The following is a 16,889-nucleotide window of genomic DNA, read 5'->3' on the forward strand; positions in this document are numbered from 1 at the left end:
GGGGATGGGAGTGAGGGAGGTATTTTAAGTTAGTTAATTTCCATTCTCTAAATCTAACACTGGGAAGCCTTTTGTCCAGACAAAACATTTACCTTCTTAAAGAACTTTACCTTTCTTCTACATAAAAGAAAATAATGTTGTTACAGATTTGTACCTAGGAACAAGCATTGAATAACTGTCGACAGATTCCTTTTATTTATTCCTTCTTAACCAAGAAGCATATTTTTATCTCACTCCAATTCTTAATATTTACAAGTTAGAAATAGGAATATATTTTACTGTTAGGAAGAGAATGCAGTTTTGTGCCCAAAGTCTTGAGTCCTTTTGTTTACTGTTTAATTTTATAGTTGTATCAGAAAACTGAAAGAAATCTGGATAGTTTTATTAGGTAATGTGAATTGAAACACTTGTTTATTGAGGTCTGCTTCAGAATGAATATCTCTCTCAAAGCAAGCTGTTAGAGCTTTTTTAAACACTATTAGGAAGATTGATGGATGCCACTAAAACCATTTAAATTATTTTATTTATCTAAAATTATAGTGCATATTGAGATATAGGGCCTATTTCAGCCCTGATAGTCTGTGATTCCTGCTTTTTTCTGCTTCTGCCTAGTGAAGCCTTTCAGAATCCAATCACAGCCTATCCCTAATAGAATCCATGTCATGACAGTTGTAAAACTTCAAAAATGGTACATGTATCAAATAATAGATAAAACAAGAAGGTATATACCTCATTTCAGATGGAATATTTTGAGAGATTTTTGTAGAGACTTTTCTTTTAAGCAAAGCATTTTAATTTCTCTCTCAAATTATTTTTAATAGAAATTAAGTTTTAATTGATTCTAAATTACTTTACCTTTCTCCTTTTCAGAAAGGTCTCTGGACCACTAAGTGATGAGATAGTAATAGATTCGTAGAGTCAGGAAGCACATTGAAAATTGAGCTTTCTTAAAATTATTACTTGTTCATATCCCATCCTCTGCCAAAATAGAAGGCTTTTTTATTGTACTCCTCAGCAGATCCTTAGAAGTTTTAAATTATTGAATTCTGTTAAACATATTAATTAACTCAACTTAATTTTTGAGCTAATAACCTGGTAGCAATGTGAAAAGATTTATAAAGTATCAAACATTTCCATTTTGATATTCTGAGAAGGAAATGTGTCAGTTTTTTTTTTTCCTTTTTAAAATAAATCATGGCATCAAATAGTGGCATGTTAGTGGGTCAAAACACAGAGAAATGTAGCAAAGGGATGAATCAGAAATAAAACAGTGTCCAACAAGCAGCTATAGGTTTCAGCGAACCTGCAAGCCCATAAAGCCGTTCCATTGTCTTGGGTATTCATATATGAAATACACTGCTTTCCAAGTCTTTATTTTCTTTTGGTAATACTATGTGTACATGTGTACATGGGTGTTTGTGTGTGGAGAAAGATCATATTTACTTGAGTACTATTTATACTCCTTGCTTTTACATGTACCTTGTACTGTGAAAAACTTGGCAACATACTTTGAAAAACCTCAAACTGATGAAAAAGTTTTGTGTTATTTGACAAACTATAGACCCTGACAGAAAGACTGATATATAAGATATATGCACAGGGAGCCATATGAAAATCGAAGTTGTACGTTTCCTGTCCTCACTGTTTTTGGATGTGCTCAACAGTAATATTTTCATTACAACAATGGAAGGAATCTACCTTCTTGACGTTAAGGAGCTGGCTAATTTAAAGAGTGAACCACTTGAAACAGCAAGGCATTTGTTGGTTAGTGTGGCACCTGGCTGAATGAGGTTGCATGGGGATGTGCAAATCTTCTACACGTATCTTTGAACCACGCTGTTGCTTCTTCTCTGAGGACATCACCTAAAGGGCGATGCTTACCCATCTAGAAAACTGTGCTTTTTGAGTGGGAACTTGTGGGAGACAGAAGAAGGAAGTGTGCTTCCAGGGTTCATGACCTGCATGAACAGCAGCTGTATTTGGAGAGCAGGGAACATTTAGGATCTATGGTCTGCAAGCATGTGTTTCACCTGAATGAAGGGTTAGGAATCAGACTGGGGAAAAATTGGCAGTTCTGAGCTCAGAGTGAAATTAACGAAGAAGAAGAAAGGACTCTGACTAGCTCAGTGAAGCCCATTGAAGGCTTCCTTTTTGCTGCTGGTGAAAGAAAGGCTTCACTGTCCCGTTTTTCTTTAGGTCTTTTTTCTTGCAGTACCTCAGCCTCTGTGGTTGCTGCTGATTTCTGGCCTTCTCAGAGAGAACCCTTTAAAGAAAGAAGTACCTTCAGCTTCCTCAATTGCCAGGCCAACAGAGTGATTTCTCCCACCTTTCTCTGTGCTCCTGCAGCTCCATGGGTAGTGGAAGTCAGGAACACTGGATCTTGGCTCACCCAACTACAAACATAATCGCAGTTGTAAAATCTCAATTTTGGTTGGTTTGCTGTGGGCTCCTGAGACATTTTTTGTTTCATCAGCTATCAGTTTCCTAAGGCAAAAGCCTATAATCCCTGTTGGAAAACTGGCAAAATGGATCCATCAGGGAGTTCAATGGTGGGACTCGTCCTTTCCCCTGGTCTTGTGCTGTTTATTTGGACAGGGAGAGTTCAGAGTGGTCCTGCTGGGAGAGTTGGCATACGCCGTAATTTACACCATCTATCTCTTTCTGGCGCGTGGGCCTCTGGCAAATTGCAAGTCTTTGTGTTGGATTAGTTTGGAATTTAATCATGCATTTATTTTCCCTCCACTTAAATTATTTATATATTTGATTAACGTTTTTCACTGCTAGAAAGTCAAATTTTCAATGAAAACATGCCCATTGAATTTCAGGGCAGTTTCATGGTATCAGTCTGTCTGTTGAATATTAAGAACTTACTCTGTATTAGTCTTCTTAGCTACTGAGGATTTTGGTGAGCAAAGAATGTGTGCTTTGTCCACTCAGCCCCAGGAACATAATGCAAAAAAGAGTAAGTCTGTCTGAACTAACCCCTCCCCTTGTTTTAGCCCAGGATTCTGATTTCTATTCCTTCCTACTGCGTTTTCTTTTCTGTGGCACTGAAACATATATACTTCTAATTTTACTTCCTCAGGCTTGAGAGCTACCTTGACTGAGAAAGTCATGGTCTCTGCTATCACACAAGGAAGCTTTGAAGCCATCTAGTTGAGGGTGAACAAGCTAATGGCCTGCAGGCCCACTTCTTCTTTTTTTTTTTTGCATGGCCCATGAGCTAAGAATGGTTTTCACAGTTTTAAATAATTGAAAAAAAGTTTGTTTTTTAAGAGTATTTCATGATGCATGAAACTTTTGGTGTCCCTAGGTAAACAGCTGTGCCCATCATTTACATGCGGTATGGCTGCTCTCCTGAAAACGGTGGCAGAAGTAAGAAGTTGCAACAGAGACCTTTGGCCGAAAAAGCCTGAAATTTTTACTATCTGGCTTTTTACAGAAAATGTTTGCTGACACCTAATCTAATTTACCATCCTAATTCAGCTATTTTCAACTTTTTTCATCTCATGGCACATATAAACTAATTACTAAAATTCTGAGACACACCAAAAAATATATTTTTTGCGATCTCACAAAAATAAATAGGTATAATTTTGATTTATTGATGCCGGACAGCTATATCTATGTATTTCTTTATAGTAATTGATTACATCCTGTGCTCAGTGTTTGGACTATAAAGACAGCTATTGGTTTGTTGGCTGTCATCATTTTTTATTGGACAATCTAAGGGAAAAGAGGTCAGTGCCCCTGACTAAATAGTCAGGTATTGCATGTTTTAAAAATTCTTACTGCACATCGGTTGAAAAAAGCTGCCCTAATTTTACAGATGAAAATAAGGTCCAAATAGGTGAACTGAACTGTCCAAATGCACACAGCTCATCGGAAATTGGTTTGGATGCATCTTTTGTTGCCCACCGTGCTCTTCTCACTGTAATAGAAGGTCTGCCCTGAGATGAGCCCACATGAGCATTCTTATCAGAGGCCAAAGCAGATTTGCAAAGAAAAATGAATATTTAGGACATGGACGTGTAAAGTCTATGATTTCTTAGAATTTTAATTTTCACTTGAATCCAGCTCCAGGAAATGTTTTAAGCTTACAATACATTTGAACAACCTAAATAGACAGAAAAATGTCTATGTATTTCTTTATAGTAATTGATTACATCCTGTGCTCAGTGTTTGGACTATAAAGACAAGCAAGATAGACCTGGTCCCTGCTGGCCAAGATCATAGAACTCATTTCAAAAAAAGGAACTTGTGGTCTCCGTCTAAGTTGGCACTTAAGCAGTTTCAAATAATTACAAAAAGCATGTTAGATGGAACTCAGGCTCCTCTAAGTGGGCAGAAAGGAAAACTTTCCAAGATGCTATCAGGTTGCCTCCACTGTCCAGTTCAGGTCCTTCCCTGTCCCAGTCATGTGGAGACAACACTGGGGGTTTTGCTTGCTGATTGGCATGGGATTCCCATCACTGGAATTTTCAGACATTGCCTCAGCTTGGTAGCAGATCCCCAGCACCCTTATAGGTATCTTCTACAACCTTTCTGTCACTTATGGTTACTAAAGATCATCCAGTTTAATCTTCCAACCTCATGCCCCCTTCAGAGCTTTCCCTTCCTATACCAACCAGGCATACACTCAGGGGGCTGGGAGTGTTCACTCCTGCTCTGCATCCACATTTTTCCTCTCCTTCTAGAGTCTATCTCCTCCAGTGTGTTGGGGAGAACAGACGAGAGTCTGTTACTTCACTGGCCACTTTTGGTGCCTCCCTGCTGGTCGTCCCAGTTCCCCTGAGTAATGCCAATTAACTTTGATGCCCTCCTCCTTCAGGGTTGGCATTCAGGTACTGGCTTTCTGGTGGGGTGTATGCGACTTCTCTCTGGGGGTATATCTCACAGTCTAGCTGCTGGAAACCTGACCATGAGTCATGCTGCATTTTAGGAGGGCCAAGCTTGCCTATCACACACAGTGACATCCACCAGGCTCCTGGAATCTCCTGTGTCTGTCTGGCTCATTCTCTGTTGCCATGTGTGTCCTTTACCCTGGTCCTCAAAGGCACCAACTTATGTCCTTCTGCAGGTGCTTCTGTTTCATCTTTCTGCAATGATGTCCCTATCTCACCACTCCCATCCTTACCTACACCCCTGGCAGGTCTTCACTCATCCTTCCAGTCCAACTTAAAATGCATCTTCATTGGAAAAGCTAACCTTAATGCTCCACATGGCTTTGGGATCCCATTAATTGTGTGTATAAAACCTTCTTATTTCCCTTCATGACACCGGTTACAACTATAATTGTATAGTAACTTAAGTCATTATTTGTTTCCTTCAGTAGACTGTAATTTCCTTAGGGCAGGAATCATGTCTGTCTGATTCCCAAGCATTGTACCTGGTATGGAGTGGCAGTCTATACAAACGTATAAATATGTGAGAGTTGAATGCATCACATTGTATTCCTTGTATTCTACTCAGCAAAAGAGGGTTCACATTTGGATATCTTTCTAATTCTTTTGAATTCGTGATAGTATGTTATTTTAAATTAATATAATACCTTATATTAAAATCTTACTGTATGGATAGTAGGTAAAATGAAGTTGAAAAGATAAGCAAAAGATCAAAGGTGTAATTTCTTTTGTCCAGTGAAAGTTTAGTTTTCTGCGTGAGTCAAATTAATTCAACAAATATTTACTGAGGCCCTACCAGGTACCAGGGACACTTGTCACTTGCAGAGAATTTAAAACTTAAAGACATGGGTCCTGGCCTCAAGGAGTCGCTCAGCCCAAATTCTAATTCAGTTTTCCAATTTTAACTTTACCTGCCTCCCTTCTCCCTCCTTCTTTCCTTTTCCTTTCATGTATATCAATGCAGGGAGCTTTATTTACAATAACTTGGAAAAAAACTGAACTGATAACAATTTTTATGGAGTGGTTTTGTGCAATCATTAATTTTTTTCTCTCTGGAAAGGAGAATTCATAGAACCCCTCTCTATTATGTGGGCTTAAAGGCTGGATGTCAGCACACATTTGGGACAATCCTGAGTGATGTAAATGGACTTCAAAAGTGTACTTGAAGCATAAGTTTAAAGATTGCATGTTGTCTCCTGTCTAGCAAATCTGTTCTCTTCATATACTTATGTAGACCAGCATAACTTTTAACAAACACTAATACTTAGGACAGTTGATTTTTTATAGGAAACTCACACCTGTTTGCCCTGGGGTTGCTACACTGTTGTGAACCTGAGTGATTCTCTGTGGTTTCCTTCTGGTCTTCAGAGCTTCCGAAAGGTTCCTGGCTGTCTCCCTGTGCACTGTGCTGTAATACCCACTCTGTTCCACAGACTTTCTGGGGGCTGCTCAAGGAGAGGGAATGAATAGTTAATTGCTTTTCTCTCCCCTTATTCAGTTTTCAGCTCCAGAGACTGCCCAACTCACTTCATTGTTTCCCTGCAGCAGTCAGCCGCCTAGTGGAATAACTGGGAAAGGCAGCCTGTGATGGTGGAATCTTAGGCTCTGGGCCCCAGAGACCGCTCACTGAGGAGCCAGAGGCAGGAAAGTAATTAAACATTCTGTCACTACTATGCAGCTCATGAGACCTAAGTGGAGCCTTCTTTTATTGCACAACATTTTTAGTAGTGTATTTCTATATATGTTTGAAAAAAACCTTACATTAAGGCAAATAAAAATGTGGGGTGACTGGAGAATAAAATCAACAAGATCAACCTAGTACACAAGTTTCCCCAGTAATCCATAATTGAACATTTTAATTATATTAGAATTAACTTAAATTTGATCCAAATTAAGAACCTTTTCTTCCTCTGCTGCTTCTGTAAGTTTCTTGTGACTCCCAGTTGTAAGGCACGTGATACATGAATCCAAGGAACTCCATTAAAAAAAAAAAAATTCTAAAACTTTGACTTGTTGAGGAATTCAGGGAAATTCATCTTAATTTTAAAAGGCGAATTAATAGGATTATAGAACTGGAAAGAACGTTAGAACTAGGTAATCCATTTCTTTATTTTGTACATGCAGACAGCCAAGATCCTGAGAGACTACAGCATTTTGTTGACGATCACCTGGTTCTCATCTCCAGTATCTAAGTTCACTTCTCTGTGATTGTTATTCAAGAAGAAATCCCACTAATTTGAAAATAAAGTGTAGTTTGGAAAAGTGCTTTTGGTTTGTTTTTCTCCCCTCCTTATTACAGAATTGTGTGTGTTTGTGTGTGCATGCATGCATGTGTGTTCTTTTTCTGCAGTCAGCTATGGCTCTAACACAAGGCCTAGAGTGCAGGAGAGCTAGAGAGCACCTCTGTGGGCATTTAGCCTTGACCCCCACTTGGTAGATGAGAAATAACAGAGACTCAGAGAGGACACATGGCTCACTCTATTTCACAACTCTGCTCTTCAGATGCCCTATGCAGTACTTTTCTAGGACATCAGGCTTCCTCCAAATAGTGTCACTACTTTTAGTTAGGAAGTATACATACACAGTTAATAAGAACAAATTTACTTAAATGTACTAACTAGAACAAAATAATCTGTAATAAAGTTACCTTGTAGTCTTCATGGCATTTTTTGCATTCCCATTTTTTTACCTTCAGAAATTAGTAATATATTTTTACTTAATTTTTCTCTTTCTTTTTTCAAACCCCAGCATATAAATAACGACCATATTCATGGAGAGAAGAAGGAATTTGTGTGCCGATGGCTAGATTGCTCAAGAGAGCAGAAACCCTTCAAAGCCCAGTATATGCTGGTAGTGCATATGAGACGACACACAGGAGAGAAACCTCACAAATGCACTGTGAGTACACAGGTGGCACAGGCTGTCAACTTGGGGGTCACCTCACACCTGTGGGTGTCATGATTTATATCATGGGTCCTTTGTCATACTCTCAGGGTTGTGCATGATGACTCCAGCTCAGGGGTGGCATGGCTGGGTGGCAGGCATTGACTGTGATAAATACAGGGGTTTGTGAAAGAAGTTTCTGAAATGGAAGGGAGGAAGCAAGAAATGGAGAAAGAAAGCTGACAGCGAGCTTTGGGGGATGATAGACGTGCTCTAGATCTGCACTGTCCAACATGGTAGCCATGTGTACCTCTTATACACTTTTGAGATTTGGCTAGAACCAGGGAACTAAGTTTTTTAATTTGTTTTTAGAAAATTTAAATATAAATAGTCTCACATGGCCAGCTGCTACAAAGGTGGACAGCAGAGCTCTGCAGAGTGACAAGTGGGCAGGCAGTGGCTGGGACACATTGGCGGGCACTGGAAATGAGCACACAGACATCGTGCCTGCCCCCGTGCTAATGTCCATTGTGTCAGAGGACTCAGTGCCAGCTATGATTTAAAAAGCTTAAGTTGACTTTTTAAAAATATAACTTATATGGCTTTAGAGTTTTTCCTTTCCCTCCTATTCTGTTCTCATGGCCTGGGAATCCTAGGAAGCTAAGTCTTCTTTTACTGAGGTGCCCGCCAGGCACACTGGGCACTGCTCAGCCCTGATACTTTACATCTTAAAGGCCCTTTATAAACAGATCAAATTCTATGCCTTTGTGTGGGCACAAAGCCATATAATGAACTTTGTGCTGAATCTGAAATCAGTGGGAATTCAAGGAGATCAATGAGCAGATAATGAAACCCATTGTCTGCACTGAGTGGTCTTTTAAGAAAAAATTTCCATGACTTTCACTAGCACTGAAAATACTTTCTCGAACTACACTGAGCCCCATCTGAATCCCAATAAATGCAGACTTTTGTTCCTTGGTTTTGAAAAGCTGCTGACCCTCAAAACATCAGTCTCCTGTCAGTTTGAGGGAATGTTAAGCATAAACTGTTACTGTGTGGAGTAATCCAGATTTACCTGTTGTCTTCAGTTTGAAGGTTGCACAAAGGCCTACTCGAGATTAGAAAATTTGAAAACACACTTGAGATCTCACACTGGAGAAAAACCATATGTTTGTGAGCATGAAGGCTGCAACAAGGCTTTCTCAAATGCTTCTGATCGTGCCAAGCACCAAAACAGAACACATTCCAATGAGGTAAGGCTCCCCCATGAGACGCACTTGGGGCCCAGAGATTGTAGATAGGAACAATGAACCTTCATGGGGAGTATACGTGAAGAGGTAAGCCTGTTCCATTCTACTTCCTCTTGACCATTCCCAACATGAGTGAGCACTGATGCTGTAGGTGATGGCTTGGGGCCTTGGAGGTAGGGCTGAAAATGGCCTGATTTGGAGAGTAATGCAGATGAAGAGAGAACTTTTTAAAACCCCTGGCAAACAGGTTCTACTTTTTTCAGAACTGCCACCTACTGGTTAAATAATAGAGGCATTTAACTTGGAATTCCATCCACTTGCTAGGCCAGGGATCCATGAAAGGGATGACCCTGTGAACATCAAGGATAGATTCCAAAGCAACATGTTGACAGCTGACAGCAGCTTTCCACTAAAACAGCCATTTTTATTTGCTTTCTCCAAGTAGTGTCTTCAAATGCAATATATATAAAAAAAGACTTTTACAGAACAACCAGCGTTGGTTAAATATGATTTCCAGACATTCTAAATTTCAATGGATCTTGGAAGTTATTCTCAGAAACTCAGAATGGTTTTAAGTCAGTTATTTAAGATAACATATTGAGTAAAACTTCATGGTTAGTGGGTGGATCTTGTTGTGTTGCTGTTATTTTTAGGTCGTTATCCCCTCAAAATTTCAGATAAGCATAAGAATGAAAATGATTTCAAATTCATTTTGCTTACATTTTAATGCATGCCTACTTGCAGACCTACAACTTCTTGAAGATCTATCTCAAATTCTGGCTCCTTTGTGAACCTTCTCTTGAATGAAGCCAGTCATAGTTTGGGTAGAAATAGGAGAGCTTGAAATGTGTGAGAGAAGGAGCATTTTGACCTTGGCAAGGCTGTCATCTGACCTCACAAGGTGCTATCAGGCCCATTCATGATCTTCCAAATGGAGAGTTGAGAGAGAGAATCTCATTAAAACAGTGTGCCAGCACCTCACTGGCCATTGGCTTTGGTGACAAAGATGGTCCTCACTGGGTTTACTTACAGCTGAACTGGCAGAGCAAAAATATCTCTAACAAGATCAACCACACTCTCTAAAAAGCACATTAACATAAACTCACACATACTCAGACCCTTTTTGAAAAGGTCTTGGTGGATTAAAGAAACATCATTTGATATCTCTTATTATTGACCAACTGTTTGAAGATATTTTAGGAAAGATGCTGCATCTCCTTTTATATGTCAAAAATGCTTTTACCATGTGCAATAGTTAGTGTAATCTGCTATACTTGTATTGTACCGAGTTTTACGGAGTCTAGAATAGGCAAATCCACAAGAGACATAAAGTCAATTAGTGGTTGCCAGAAGCTAGGAGTGGGGCTTGAGGTGACAGCTAGTAGGTACAGGGTTTCTTTTTAGGATGGTGAAAATATTTGGGAATTTGATAGTGGTAATGTTTATATAACATTGTGAATGTACTAAATGACACTGAATTATGCAACTTCTAAAAGGGTTATTTTTACAGTATGTGAATTATATCTCTACTTAAAATGTTTTAGGGGATTTGATTAACTGAATTTAGAATTTAATGTATTTAACTGCATTTAATATATTTAAGTATAATTTTGACTAGAAATATAGAGGGTATTTATTCCTATAGATTTTAGGCCAAGGTTCTCTCCTGTTATTGTGGAGAAATTTGGGTAGTGGGTATGTTAGGATTAGCAGTGCACACATATAAACATACTACTCAGGTTTTTTCTTTCCATGGACTCTAAAATATGTACACGTGTGTGTTTGCTTTAATTAAGTGTGTTATAGTTGAACTTCTATTCTCCTGTGAGGTAAAAAGTGCTGTGCCGAATGAGAGTTTAATATCTATTGTGGGATTAAAAGGTATCTTGGTTAATAATACCTTTTACCAAGGTTGAGCAATTTTTTAAATAATTAAAAAACATTTTCAATTACAGTTGACATACAGGATTATTTTAGGTTGAGGTATACAACATAGGGATTAGACATTACAAAGTAATTACCCCAGTAAGTCTATTACCCATCTGACACAAAAATTGAGTAATTTACCTAAAATAAATTATTAACATTGACCATAAACACATAAATAAAATTTTATTCACAAACTTGTAAATTATTTTTCTCTATTCTTTATACAAGGCTTGTACTTGCATATGAATAATGGACAATTTCAGATATACCAAAATTAAGTTTGTCCAGGAAATCCAGTTTTGTATAGTCTCACAATCCTAATAAATCTAGATGTTGTCTCTCATTTGTTTGCTTTATTAATAGTACCTTCATTGATTTACTAAACAAATATTGATATCTAATGTGCTAAACACTTCGCTGTTGTAGATGCAGCAAGGAATACAGTGGACTAGAACAGGAACGCAATAATTCCCATTCAAGGAAGCTTGTTCCTCCCAAAGCCACACTAAGCAAGTTTCCTTGAGCTCTGATTTGGTTGTATCTCCCATGCCATAAAGTTCCAATGGCTCCCTCTTTCCTGTAGGAAATGTTAGACTCCTTAGGCTTGTACCCACTCTCCCTCAGCCCAAGCCTGCTCTTGCAGTCTTGAACTTTTATCATCGTAACCATGAATGGAACCTTCCAGACAGCCTGTACTTGAACAGTAATGCCTGCATGCATGAAGTGGCCCCACTGCTGGATCTTTGCTTAGGATATTTCAGTTTTTGCATCCTCTCACCCTCATTTTTATCCCTCAGAATCTTGTTCTTTCACGGTCCAACTACAGTGCCTCCTCCTAATAAAAGCTCTGTTTATTGAGAACTTACTATGTGCAACACATTGTGGTAAGCATTTTGTATACATTATCTTATTTAACTCACCATGACCAGGTGAGATGGGCATTATACCCAAATATAGAAACTCAATGCTTTCCATGATCATCCTAAGAAAAATATGATTCCCCTCTTCCCACATCCTTCTGTAGCATGCACACTTTGTGTTGTAGGTAGTTGTGTGCTGTCTTATTTTTCTTACCATATTTTATAATCCTTGAGATTAATTCCTGTTGTATATAACTTTGTGTGCAGAGAGTCTTGTGTATAGCAGGGATCATTAAATGTGTACTGAAAATTTCTTTGGGTAAGTTCTGCAAAGTCAAGTACAAAAGGTATCAATTGCTTTTACAAAGTACCTTTCAACACAGTGAGTCAAAAAGGTACTGGCCGTGCCAAAAGTGGAACATCCAGGACAGGAAACTCGGGTACCTCAACTGAGAAAGTCTGACAACATTTACCTTCTCCTACAGTTATATTTTATTTCAGTCACTGATGACAACAAAATTTGGGGGCCAACCTACATAATTGAGCTAATACGTTTTGTTGTAAAGCCTAAGTTTCCTGAACCTGTGTTCTTACGGATTTTTTCAGGTGGATAATGTATATGTTCACACGCAGGACACCTGGGCACACATGTATGTGTTGTTGTTCCTGGAAATGCTGGAGTTGTTGAACATTCATAGACTCATTCCATTTATGGCTGTGTCCTCATTTCCATGTGAACTCATAGTATCCACATGCATATATTTATGGGAAGAATAGCCCTTCAAACTTCTAACTCTGGCCTGGCTTTGTGGGGACCTCCCCCAATCCCAATACACCTTCCCCATGCATCCCAGTCTGTCTATTAATGGAGCAGCCTGTCATAGCAGTGCAGTGAGCATGCACAGGGCCAGTGTCAGAATACTATAAGGTAATAACACTAATCATTGGGGCCATTCTTCTGTCCCTAATGCATAGAATTTGATGTGCTTATTTCATCATTATGTGTGTGTGTGCGTGTGCGTGTGTGTGTGTGTGTACTGCAAATCACAGGAGCACCTGAATAGAAGTAATTCATAGTTAATGGGAATCAGTTTTACCCAAAAGAATGGCGAAGTCTCTCAGGATAATTTTCATAATCCTTGCCTCACTACATTAGGACCTTTCATCATTATTTTAGGTAGCACTCCATCTGTTCTTGGGCTTTTAGTCAAAAAGCATCTTTTAGACACATACACTCTATAAGATAGGGCATCTTTTTAAATATAATGGATGCATTATACTGATCATGCTTTTTATGACTCTTGCTTACCTAATAGCTCATCTTCTAATATGTATATATAGATATAAGTATATACTATATAAGCATCCATGAGTATATTTCAAGCCAAGTAAACAAATTCGTAATTCTGATGTTGGTCAAGAATACAATGCCAGCAGTTCTCTAATTTGAGTAAATATTCAGCTATAAGCATCCATATAATTTTTTATGACTGTATCTGTGGGCTTGATTACTGGCCCACAGAGAAAATGAAATTAACATGAAATAATTTATAGACCTTAGTACTCAGGAGCAGAGCCTAGACCAGGAATCTTCATCTCCAGGACACCATCCATTAGCCCTTTTCAGTTTATGAGTGAGCTTTCATGGAAAATCTAACAGGACTTTATGACTTTGAGGATTGGAAATGTTCTGGATATTCTGGGCCCTGATCATCCCCACAGAATTGTAATACTACCCAAAGAAACATATTTTAGTGATACCTAACATGGAAGAATCTGGAGGCAATTTTTTTATGCCTAAGTGTAAAAAGCACATTTTCAAGAGGTTAGACTGATATTAGATCTGAAAACTAGGACATCTGTAAGAAATTTTTTCACACACACTCTCCCAAAAGGTATATAGCATTCCTCTGATTAATGGTGGTATCTTTTATGGCTTCTTCTGTCATCATCATCACCATCAATGTCATCATCAAATAGCTATTCAGCACTTACTGTGACACCATGATTCTTCTTCCTACTCAAAGGATAAATATTTCTAAGATTATAAATGCAATTTATATGTTCTTCGTTCTTCGTGACCACTTTCTAGAACAGTAATGTCTTAAAGCTAGATTCTTTAGACCCTGGACAATGTTGAAATGGCCTTTATTAAACCTTTGTTTCATTTGGAGGTATTTGAATACCTCAAAGCTTTCTGAAAGTGCTTTTAAAGAATTAAAAATATGACAAGCAACCACAAAAGACTGTTGGGCTGGGGCATAATCACTTTCATAACAATGTTATTTCATTCGCATGGCATTTGGCAGAAACCATATGTGTGCAAAATCCCAGGCTGCACTAAGCGCTACACAGACCCAAGCTCCCTACGGAAACACGTGAAGACAGTGCATGGCCCAGAGGCTCATGTCACCAAGAAGCAGCGTGGGGACATTCATCCTCGGCCCCCACCACAACGAGATTCCGGCAGCCATTCACAGTCCAGGTCTCCTGGCAGGCAGACTCAGGGAGCCCTTGGTGAGCAGAAGGACCTCAGCAACACTACCTCAAAGCGGGAGGAATGCCTCCAAATGAAAACGGTCAAGGCAGAGAAACCCATGGTATGTCATTCACTTTCCTTCTGATTTTCCCAAAGACATCTAAGGTCATGTCAAAGATCTGGAGAGGGCATTAAGAGGGAATAGACTGCTCCCATCCTTACTGCATCAAGCTATCTGATTAAAGGAGGACAGGAGCTCATTGATCTCAGTGACCTGGATTGCTTACTCAGAGTTGCTCTGCATAGAATAACTCAGCTCAAAAAAGAGTTTCAGAATTTTCTAAATGGTTTTTAAAATAGATCTGGAGCCATACCACCTAGTGGCAGAAAGACACAACTGTCTACATTTTCAGTGTAATATAGAAAATCATTCATTGGGTCTTTCTGTAAACAGGTTTTCTGTCTTCTTTGCCCTGGTGACACCAAGATAAATAAGTTATTGTCCCTATTCTTTAGAAGTTAATAATCCAGTGGGATATTGCAGGACAAAAAGCAAATATAATTCATTGTGATGGGGCTTTAAGGGGACATGATGAGGAAGGCAAGAGTCACAGAGGCAGACATGGCTGTCAAGTTCAGCACTCAGACAAGGAAAGAAGCAGATAGATCCTGGCATAGCCAAGCACTAGCCCTGGGATCCCAGGGCAGTGTGCAGTAGTTAAAAGGCATGAGGATATAAAGGATTGTGTTTTTCTGCTGACTTTTTAGAAGAGACAACTTTAGTGCCAGTCTAGAGATTGTTTTTGCAGTGGTGCCTGAACCAAAGAGGGAGAGAGCAAGGGAGGGATTGAAAGGTCGTCAGCAAAAATCTTTTGGTTTAGTTATGAATAGGATATATGGATTATGCTACTGTTACAGCTTCTTTCAAACGTCATTTTGCTTTATATAGTATGTGCCATAATAAAACATCTAAGATTTTCTAAAAGACAACAAGAAAAATAGAAGGAGCAACTATCAGAAGAGAGTCAGTACATTTGTATTTGGCCATATGTTTAATGGTGTCAGCTCTGTGGAGGCAGAGGAAAGGTACCAGATAGAAGTGACATGCTTAGACTTCCAAACTCATGGAAATGACCTGGCAGGCAAATTTATACTCAGTTCAAGGAAACATTTTTTTAAAATTAGGAAAGTCTAGAAATTGGATGGGCACCTATGAATTCCTGAATGATGTTACTGTGCAGTAGTACATATGGGCAGGAAATAATGCACATACAATTCCAGAATTCATGGAGTAGAATTTAATGACCAGTTGAATTCTAATGACTTATTGAGTTTGTCTTTGAACTCTTATGAGTCTTAATGACATTAAGCCTAGCCACAAATGATGCAAATAATGGAGGTTTATTATTATTTCCCAGTGGGTAGCTATACTTTGGTTTTAAAAAGCATCTTAGTAAAAGGTTTATATATGTATTAGGACTGATCACTATACTTTATCAGGTCATAAACTGTGTGTTATATACTTTTTTCTTGGGAGTACGTATCAACTTTCTAAAATAAAGCCCACCTGTGTAATAATTGTGCAGAACATTCAACAGTTTATCCTCAAGTGTTTAATGAAACAAGGAATGTGAATGTGTGGTCTATTAGATTATGTCATCGAAAGACATTGATTTATGTTGTTAGGACATCCTAAGAACCCAGAATCTCTTGTATCATTAATGTATGTTTCTGGCTCAAGAAAACTTGTCATCTCCTCTCCAAACACCCATTATTTAAAAAGAAAATAGGTAGAAATAAAGTTTTATAGCAATTTGGTTAAGTGACATCTGAGATGTCACAAAATGTTAGAATATCTTATAGAGTAACTAAATCATAGAAATGTAGGGCCAGAAGAGATCACAGAGGCTGAGACGAGGTCCCATGTTTTATAGGTGAGGAAACCGAGGCTCATTGTTGTTAATAAATTAATCAGATTTCCGTAGGAGACTATTATGTATGTATATGTACACATACTTATGGATATAAGTAGATATCTTCATAGACATTTACTAATGCACATGAGATTTACTTTCTAATATTCTACCTGTAAAAACCTGTCTTTGATTTGATCATCATGCTAAAAATTAAATTCTTTCTTCTTTTTTCTTATTAATCCAACATCCCTTCTGTGTAATGCTCCTAAATGTCTTATTCTTACTTCCTAAGGACAGTGGGTAATAAGGTGAGGGAATTTTGGCTTCTCTGCTTTTTTTTTTCTGTTTTCATTTTGACATTTAATTTTACTCATTTCATTTTTCTTTAGTTTTGTGCTTTGTGATTCCTTTGATAGAGAACATTACTCAGATATGTTTCAAACATAGAAGCACTGCATTTTGAACATTTAGCTTGTGGAAATGTGGAGTTAGATGGTAAAATTCATTGTTTTATTTGTCTAGGTTTTCATAATAAATCACACTAGGGCCTACCAAGCAGATGTTCTCAAAGACTATTTAATTACCATATTGAGTAGTATAAATCCAGAACAGATTTGCACCACCTTCTTTGAGGAAGATCTGGATACATTTTTTCTTTGTTAGCAATT

At 38.3% G+C, this 16,889-nt stretch overlaps 1 protein-coding gene across 4 annotated transcripts in view; it reads left to right on the forward strand.

Moving 5' to 3' along the window:
• The window catches only part of GLI3 (GLI family zinc finger 3), a 310,853-nt gene that overhangs the window by 285,330 nt on the left and 8,634 nt on the right, over window positions 1-16,889 (forward strand). For 3 of the 4 annotated variants that reach the window (XM_016213240.2, XM_016213241.2, XM_016213242.2), the window contains 3 exons: window positions 7,653-7,802; window positions 8,876-9,040; window positions 14,136-14,426. In XM_016213240.2, the coding sequence (XP_016068726.1) occupies window positions 7,653-7,802; window positions 8,876-9,040; window positions 14,136-14,426 (606 nt within the window). The remainder of the gene's footprint in view (window positions 1-7,652; window positions 7,803-8,875; window positions 9,041-14,135; window positions 14,427-16,889) is intronic. The other variant, XM_087821074.1, reaches the window with a different exon arrangement.

The sequence above is a fragment of the Miniopterus natalensis genome, chromosome 10 (genome assembly GCF_054644295.1).
Source record: "Miniopterus natalensis isolate mMinNat1 chromosome 10, mMinNat1.hap1, whole genome shotgun sequence".
In the NCBI taxonomy this organism is placed as follows: Eukaryota; Metazoa; Chordata; class Mammalia; order Chiroptera; family Miniopteridae; genus Miniopterus; species Miniopterus natalensis.